The sequence below is a fragment of the Cannabis sativa genome, chromosome 4, assembly GCF_029168945.1.
Source record: "Cannabis sativa cultivar Pink pepper isolate KNU-18-1 chromosome 4, ASM2916894v1, whole genome shotgun sequence".
Lineage (NCBI taxonomy): Eukaryota > Viridiplantae > Streptophyta > Magnoliopsida > Rosales > Cannabaceae > Cannabis > Cannabis sativa.
Window position 1 is genome coordinate 13,514,571 of NC_083604.1, and position 9,520 is coordinate 13,524,090.

The window sequence follows — 9,520 nt, forward strand, 5'->3', positions numbered from 1 at the left end:
ACGTGTGTGACCATGTTCTCCTCATGTCCAGTTATTTCCAAGAAGCCCAGGATCATGGTGCTGAAATGGACAGTGCTACTCAAGTTAGTCTTATCTTGAATAGCCTGACTCCAGCATTTCTACCATATACATTAAATTATGTCATGAATAAGAAGGAAATTGACTTTCATGAATTAGTCAATGACCTTCAAACTTATGAAAATTTGATTGGAGGACCCAAGAAGAAAGGGAGTAAACCTCACAATCTTGGGAATGGTAATGGGACGATAACACCTGAAGCAAATGTTGCCTCTGCTTCAAAGCCCAAATCGAAGAAGAAGTGGAAGAACACCAAGAAGCGAACAAAAGCCATGAACAAGGCTGCTCCTTCTGGTGATGCTACACTTAAAGGAAAGTGTTTCCACTGCAATGAAAAAGGTCATTGGAAACCACAGTGTCCTAAACTTCTTGCAAAGAAACAAGGTATTTCAAATTATACACTTTAAGAGTTTAGTGAATTGTTATCCAATTGGATTTATGATTCTGGACTAACTTTGTTTATTTGTTTTCTTCTTCTGATAGGTCAAGCTGCTTGAACTCAATTGAGTTGGATCAGAAAGCTGGACCAAAGGGTGAAATCGTCCAGATGAAGATGAAGCTCTTCATTTTTGAATTAATTTTTTTAGTTTAAAGACAACTTGGATTTCAAATTTTAGTTAGGGATATTTATCCCTGTTTTCTCTCATATAGTTGCAATACATTTTTTTTTAATATTAATAAAGTTTTATTTTTCGAAATTCACTATTGCAATTTATGAGATTGAGCTTCATTTAATTTTATCTTCATCAATTATTACCACATTATATTTATATGTTTGTATGTGTAAGTGTTTTATTATTGATGCAAATTCTATAATATTTACAACTCTTCATAGAGTTATATTATATAAACACTAGAAATTATTTCTATGTTTATCAATAATTGTTCATTCTCATACAATTATTAAGAATTTGTTTAATAAAAGGATCTTATGATCTGATAAGGGTGGAGAAAAGTTAAGAAAACTATGCAGTTCAACGATCTTTTATATCTAATGAACTCTGGATAGTATTCAACTCCACATAAACTCTATCACAGTTAGAGAATCATGATCTTTACAACCTTTAGGGGTGGATCATAATCTCTATATACTTAGGGGTGGAGGTTATCCATAGTACCCTATATGTATATTCTTAGGGGTGGAGTCCATTCCACAATTCCCTATGAAACACATATCTTGTTTAAACATGGAAGTAATATAATGAGTCAGCTATTGTCAATATAAATTCTTGATCTTGATTGTATGTTCCATTTCGTTTTTTACTGTTGTAAGTAAAAGTTTGATACCTTTGAAAGTTCTTTGTTAAAGTTTCACACTACCTTAATTGAGTGGGAGAATTTTAAATTTCTATACCCATCTTCATCAGGTTGATAATTGTGATAGGTACTTAAAAACACTACTGAAAAGCGAATCTAACAATTCACATGGATAGGAATAGCTTATCAGAATTATGAGAATAAGATAAAGAACTCTAGTTCGGTCCATTCGAATGACTTGAACCAAGAATTCTTAATCCTCATAAGTTTTGATGGTATCTTAATTTTGATTACTTTATCTCTGGCATGTATTTTTCACTTCAAATACTAGTCTGCTATGTTGATGACTTAGTCTTGACTTAAAGTTTCAGACTAATACAAAAGTCACAACTAGGTAACTCTCCAAACAATCAGAGGTTAAAAGTATTATTTAACCAGACATCTGCTATTGAGTGGGAGCTATCTGAGATGTAATCAAATAGGGAACATTAGAAGTTATTCAAAAAGGATTTATGAAAGTGATCTATATGTCAGATATTAAGGAACTATGTATCAGTTGTCCTTGTATCTCACCATCTAATTTCGAAATTTCTATGAGATGGTGCTTACTTTGGGGGTGGAGGAATTATTGAATAATAATTCAAGCTCTACCAGAGAAGAATTGTAACTTGGTCTATTCGAAAATACCAAATAGTTATATCACTGAAGAAAAGTCTACACTGTATTATCTCAATTACATATTTTAAAATATGAGAGATATGTCCTCTATTAATTCAGATGTACTTTTAAAACAGTAAAGATTTCAGTATCCCTTGATGAGTAAAGCATATAGTAAAGAATGTTTCATAAGTGTATTTATGAACTAGTTTCCAGAAGTTTGGGTGGATTCAAATATACTACACTTGATCTGAAGATCAAGACATCAGATTGACCTATTTGCACAGTTTGTTTTATATTAGTGCAAGTGGGAGTTTGTTGGGTTTTATGCCCTAAATAAAACTCTTTACAATCTGATTAGTTATCAATATAAGAAATTTGAAGTGATTGATGTTTGCATAAATTTTACATGCTAATGGTTTAATATGTTTGATATGTTTATTACATTCATACACACAAAATAAGTTAAATCCAGATCATATGATTATTCACAATTACAGTATCGTCAAAACAGTAGAATGTGATTGTGATCATATGAATCAAAAGTTTTGGTCCCTGTTTCATCAGTGTTATTGGATTTACACTAATGTGATAATCAGCGATGATGTGTACTTACACTTGGAGTAAGTGTTATGTTCTTTCCAGGACATTAGTAAAGTATACTAGTTTCGAATGTATGGAGTATACATTGGACTGGACCGATATTGCAACTAAGTTAAGATATTAGAAACTTACCGTTATACATATCTTTCCAAGTCAATATCAGTAGTTGATCTTAAGATTAAAAGAATCTAAATCCTGATATGCTTAGGCTCAACTCAGGAGTGCTATTCATGTTCTTAGATTTATTAGTTAAGCCTACCTTTGGGTCAGGGTGATACGTATATTTTGGGAACATGATAGTATGATTGAGTGGGAGTGCTGAACATAAATATGGAATCTATAGCTTCTACTTGTGTATAGAAGTCAAGTGATGATTCCCTTAGAGCTTAGCAAATAGAAGTAAATGGATGAGCTCTTGTTTAACTGACTAATTATTAGATCACTAAATACCATTTACAGGTAGCTAAGTGTTTTAAGGGGCAAAATACATTGAGGGGTGAGAACGGTAAAGAAATCCCATCTCGATGTAGATCATCTATATAGAGGATCTTTAAATCACAATAAGATTATAACAATGGTTAAATGAGATAGTATATTGATATCGTGGAACATACAATATGCTCTATATAAGTCTGAGAGTGCAATTCTAAGTTCTAAGAGTGGATTCAACGAAGAATTAATAAGTAGGAATTTACTTGGTAAATTTGGTTCACTTATTGGAAGCTCAGCATATAGATCCATGGTCCCCATTCTAGTTGAGAACATTCTGCTTGTAAGACTCATTAATTGATTCGTGATTGATCAATTATAATTCTAAAGTTAGACTATGTCTAATTTTATGAATTTTCACTAAGCAGGGGTGAAATTGTAAAGAAAAGAGTTTTTAGGTTTATTTATTTATTAATGGACTTTATATGTCTAATTAATAATTAAATTAAATGACAATATTATTTAATAATCTATTTTAGTTATTAAATAATTAGTTTTGGCATTTAAAAGGTTAGAATTGGAAAATTGGCGTTTTTGAGAAAATACAGATAAAATTTGATAAAACTGCAAAATCAAGTGAGGCCCATTTATACACCTTGGCCGGCCACTATATGGAGTTTTTCAAATTAATTTTTTTTTTCATTATTTTAATGCCAAATAAATCCTAACCTAAACCTAGTAGTTGCCTATAAATAGAAAGTGATGGCTCAGTCACAACACATGCTTTGACAAGTTTTCAACAAGCCTTTCTGATAGAAATTTCTCTCTTCAGAAAAACTGAGCCTTCCCCACTTTCTATACCTTGGCCGAAACCCTCTCTCCTCTTTTCTCCTTCATCTTTTTCGACCCTAGTGAAAGAATAAGTGCCCACACACAGCAAGCAGTAACTCAATCATAGATTGGAAGACTGTGAAGGATCAAACTTGAAGAAGAAGGACATTCGGTCTCAGATCTTGATTATACTCTGCTACAGAAAGGATTCAAGGGTTAGAGATCTGAGTGGAATGAGACATTAATTCCGCTGCATCAATGTAAGGTTTTCTTAACTTTATACGTGTTTAATTTATCGTTTTAGAAAGTTCATATTTAGGATGTTTAAACAACATACTTGTGAGTAGATTTAAGATCCTGGTAAAATATATTCCAACAATTATATGTATAAAAGAAATGTTTAACATTATTTTAGATTATATTTTCCTCGTAAGTAAGAGTGAAATATACATTTGATATACTAAATTTTGAAATATATTTGTATAATATGTATTAGGAGTGTTCGCGGTGCGGGTGGTGCGGTTTTTAACCATTTTTTCAAACCAACCCGCACATGCAATTTTTCCAATTTTCCAAACCGCACCCGCACCGCGATACTAAAAAATCGCACCGCAAAAAATGATGCGGTGCGGTGCGGTTTGAACTATCACAATTTTTTTTTTTTTGAAATCATCATAAAATAATTAAACTATCATTAATATAATTACTCCAAAACACTTAAGAAAATACAACAAACTTGAGACTAATAAAAGTTATAACAACAACAATAAGTCAATAATCTTTTTAAAGTTTCAACAACACACCTAAATCAAAATAACAAACTTGAAACTAATTAAATTCCAACAACAATATAAATGTACAACTAACATACTTACATCAATAGATTAAAAATAAAACAAACACAAGCTTCCAACTCCAAATTTTAATACACATGTATGGGCTTGGGTTTGTTGCTAAGAAAAGAGGGTTTGTGAAGAGTTATGGATTTTGCCCTAAGATTTATAGGCTTGTGTTGGGCTCATATGCATGGGCTTAATAAAATAAATATAAAAATTGAAATTTTAAAAGATGCGGTGCGGTGCGGTTTGAATCGCGGTTTAATAATTCCAAACCTTAAACCGCACCGCACCGCGCGGTTTGGGAAAAATTCAAACCGCAACCGCACCGCGAAGAATTTCAAACCGCAACCGCACTGCGAAGAATTTCAAACCGCATTTTTTTTGCGGTGTGGGCGGTTTGAGCGGTTTGATGTACACCCCTAATATGTATTATATTTTTATATTGAAATATTAATTGTATATATAATTTTTTAAAATATATATAAATATGTGTAGATTTGATTGAATCGGTTATTTTTACATGTCAATCAACATTTAATCCGCATTTAAATTTTCCAATCAAGTTTGGATATTTTATTGCGAATTGGATTAGATTGGATATTATATGAACACCCCTAACTCTTTAAATATACGAATAAAAAAATAACACGTGAATAATGACTTAACATTTAACGTACCTACGAAGTTCTAAAATATAACTTATATATTATTACCGATAAAAATTAAATTGAAATATTCATTTTACAATTGGAAATTAAACTTAAATATGTATACTGCAAATTATTAAACAAATAAATTATGATTCTATAAACAAAATGTCACCGTACGTCTGCATTGAGGATTCTGAAGTAGATCCTTGCTAAGACCCATAAAAAATAAGAAATGATAGGAGCTAGGTGGTTGGACTTTATTTAATATCAACGGATACAGCTAAGCTTTATTAAATTCAGCTCAACTGCCACTGCCTAATTTTCTCTATAAATTCAGCAGTTTAACTCAATATTTACCCATCTCATAAATACCTACCACACACTTCTTATTCAATTCAATTTAATTTAATTATAATATAATAATTTTTCTTCCAATCTTTATGAACCGATATCCTTAACCAAAAGAAATCAACATATATGGCCGATTTGAACTCAACAAATAATCAGGAGCACACCCATCAGACAATAACTGGTATAATTAGTACTGGTACTAGCACTAGCACTGTAAGTACTACAAGTGGGAATGAAGAAGAAGAAAAAGAATTGGTAATAAAAGTAGTTGAAATGAGTGAAATTGAGAAGAGCAAAGTGACCATTATGAGGGCTCTGGTCCACACACAAGATCGTTGGAACTCGAAGGAAGTGAGTGATGATGTGATGCTAAGGAGATTCCTTAGAGCTCGAGACATGGATGTTGAGAAAGCCTCGCACATGTTCCTCAAGTACTTAAGCTGGAGACAATCTTTCATGCCACCCAATGGTGGGTGCTTCACACACTCAGATTTTCCCGATGAGATTGCTCAGAACAAATTCTTTATGCCAGGCCATGACAAACAAGGACGCCCTATTGCCCTCGTCTTTGGTGGCAGGCATAAACAGAATGACCTCGATGAGTTCAAACGTACATACCTAATAATATTATATTATAGTATTCCTGAACCTTTAATTAATTACAGACTAATTATTATGATAATTTATTCTTAATAAATTAATTTTATGATCATCATCAGGTTTTGTTGTCTATGTCCTTGATAAAGTATGTGCAAGGTAGGTCTTATATCGTATCTCTCCCTTCTCTCTTGGTTAATTTTGTTAATAAGAAAAGAAAAGAAGTAAAAAAATGACATGAATAGACAGTATCCCAAGATATGTGGACAAATGTTAATCTTGTCTTTTGAGCAAAACTATACTATATATATCCTTTAATCCATTTAATTTCTTTCGAAGGAAGCTAATATAATTATATAATTAAATTAAATTAGTTGTGATTAATTGTTGTTGTAGAATGCCAAGAGGGCATGAGAAGTTTGTAGCCATTGGAGATCTTCAAGGATGGGGATATGCCAATTGTGACGTTCGTGGATACCTAGCAGCTCTATCCATTCTACAGGTTACATATTTCATTCAATCATTATTTATTGATAGGTACCATTAATTATTAGTTACAAAGATATAAGTGTGTGTATATATCAAAATAAACACTCGTTCATGAAACTCTATTTAAATCTTGTATTCTAACTTATCTGAAAATTTGAGAAAGGGTTTTTTTTAAATAAAATTATACCAAATATAGTATTTATCTAATTACTAAAATTTTATTATGAGGTTAAAGTTTTGTAATTACTAGTGTAATATAAATATTATAAATTACTAGCAATATGAACAATGTAGGACAAATGCATACACAATTTTTTTTTTTTATATAAAATCACACCAAAGAATTTTATGTTACTACATTATAAACTATCATATTATAAAAATAGAGTTGTAATTATATATGAATAAAAATACTTGTAGATGATTAAAAATAATTACTACCCAATAATTTTCCATTATAGATGTGTATGTACATTGATATATAATTATTAGTCTTGGAATTTTTTTTCTCTGAACTATTAAAGTTTTTCCCTAACCATCAAAACTATCCAAAATTCACCCCTTTAATTGTATTGAGCTTTTTTTTTTCTAAACAGTTTAATGATACACAACTAATGTGATGGCAATCTGACATAGTGCATGAGTTCAAGCAAAAAAATATATCTATAAATAACGATTTAATGTATATCAGCTAGCTTAATATAAATATCTATAAATATATCTGACATTGTTAGAGTTAATATTTACATATTTAGTGTCGGTAAACTAGATATCAGCTAGCTTAATCAAATTAAATAAAGGTGTACATATGGGAACAATACTTGTGGTAAATGAAACATAAGCATTTGAGAAAATGAACAAAATGTAAATGAAATAGACGTTTACAATGATATGTATAGTTGAAGGAGACTCTATTCTAAAAAATAAAATAAAAAAAAATGAGATGACAAAACTTTATAATAATCATAATTCAAAAGAAAAGTTCTGTTTATTTTCATATTAACATATGTATATACATTAATATAAAGGATTTTTACCCGGAGAGGCTTGGCAAGTTATTCATAGTCCATGTATCCTACATTTTCATGACTGCTTGGAAGATAGTTTACCCATTCATTGACAAAAACACCAGAAAGAAGGTACATAATTATAACGTCCCATATAAAGAGATTCATTAATTAAGTTGATATATATGCAATGCATGATGTTAATTGATTGGGCAGATAGTATTTGTGGATAACAAGAAGCTAAAAGATACTCTGCTAAACGACATCGCTGAGGATCAACTTCCGGAGATTTACGGGGGCAAACTATCTCTACTTCCCATTCAAGACTGCTGACTACTCTGCAATACATTAATTCATATCTATATTCTACATATCATTTTATCATAATTTGTTTCATTTCATGAGATTAATATAATATCATATCATACAAACCTTCATTTGTTATGAGAGTAATTATAACGTGTATACCATATTTATTTATATACACATATGCCGCCTCTAGAAACCACTAGTGATGGTAGCATATATATAGTGATCACTAGTGATGGTAGCATATATATAGTGATCACACATATGCAAGATTTTGTGTCGGATCGTTTAAATAGGATCGATTTCAATTGCAGTTTAAGTTATTACATTTCCTCTATATTTTTTTAGATTAGAGTGACTTACTTGGTAAGTTATCTAGATATATATTACTATGAATGAAACATTTTCTATTATCATTTTAGCTGTGATTCTAATACATTCTTTGAATGGTCATAAGTTATAAGGGAGTGAGGACTCTACAGATACACAATATAATTTTGTGTGAAATATATTTGTGGTGATTGAATCACCATTCAAGAATAACAAATTCAAGAATAACAAATAGATCAAACAATGTTAACATGACAAATCAACATAAACCAGATGAACAGATGACCAGATGCAAGATTAAACAGAAATAGCAGAAAGAACAATAAGAACACAAGAGTTTACAAGGTTCAATCACAAGTGAGAAACACTTGGATCTAATCCTTGGGAGGAACCGCCTTGAGGCTTTGCATTGATGTTATTAGATTCAGCTCAGAGAACAAGTATTACATATATGAATTTCATGGAGTCATGCTCCTACAACACCCTCATGTGTTACTCGAGAGCCACTGAGTTTCAAGATCTCAGGCTCTATTACAAGACCAATTACTCTCTCTGTTTTCACTCTCTTAATGCTAACTGAAATAACAGAAAAATGACCTTTATATATAGGTCGAACAAGAGTACAAGATTGGGCACAAAACATAACAGAAAACTGTTAACAACCAACTGTAATAACTGCCTGAATACTTACACCAATAAATTTACAGTTAAAACTGCCTGAATACTTACACCAGTAAATTTTTGGTAAGTGGTTGGAAATATGTGCTGAAAATCGCTCCCTTGTTCAGACCGAATGTAAGCTGTCAATAAGATGTATATTCATTATAAATACATCTTATAGCAGCAAGGTTTATTATCTCTTTCATTCACTTTCAAATCTTAAGGAAAGAACGTCTTTGTTATGTAGAGAAGAGTTGTTCGACTCTTACTCTGCTTATTTGTTGTTTGTATTGTCTTGAGTTTGTATTCAAGTCTACAACGAAGAAGAACATCAGTGCACCTTCGGGAGAAGGTATTTACAAGCTTTCGGGAGATTGCTTTTGAAATCTTGCATCGGGAGGATACAAGCACACCTTCGGGAGAAGGGTTTTAC

At 31.3% G+C, this 9,520-nt stretch overlaps 1 protein-coding gene across 1 annotated transcript; it reads left to right on the plus strand.

Annotated features, from left to right (window-relative positions):
* Positions 1 to 5,697: 5,697 nt before the first annotated feature.
* On the plus strand, positions 5,698 to 8,518 carry LOC115714202 (uncharacterized). Its single transcript, XM_030642785.2, has 5 exons — positions 5,698 to 6,305; positions 6,415 to 6,451; positions 6,689 to 6,794; positions 7,810 to 7,920; positions 8,005 to 8,518. Exons 1-5 carry the CDS (start codon positions 5,822 to 5,824, stop codon positions 8,119 to 8,121), a joined length of 855 nt encoding a protein of 284 aa, XP_030498645.2. The 5' UTR covers positions 5,698 to 5,821; the 3' UTR covers positions 8,122 to 8,518.
* The last annotated feature ends 1,002 nt before the right edge of the window (positions 8,519 to 9,520 follow it).

Bases quoted from the DNA above. Each gene is read 5' to 3' on its own strand.
- LOC115714202 (XM_030642785.2), top strand. From the start codon at position 5,822: ATGGCCGATTTGAACTCAACAAATAATCAGGAGCACACCCATCAGACA. The intron at 6,795-7,809 runs GTTACATATTTC...ATTAATATAAAG, and splicing joins CAGCTCTATCCATTCTACAG to GATTTTTACCCGGAGAGGCT. The intron at 7,921-8,004 runs GTACATAATTAT...TTGATTGGGCAG, and splicing joins ACAAAAACACCAGAAAGAAG to ATAGTATTTGTGGATAACAA.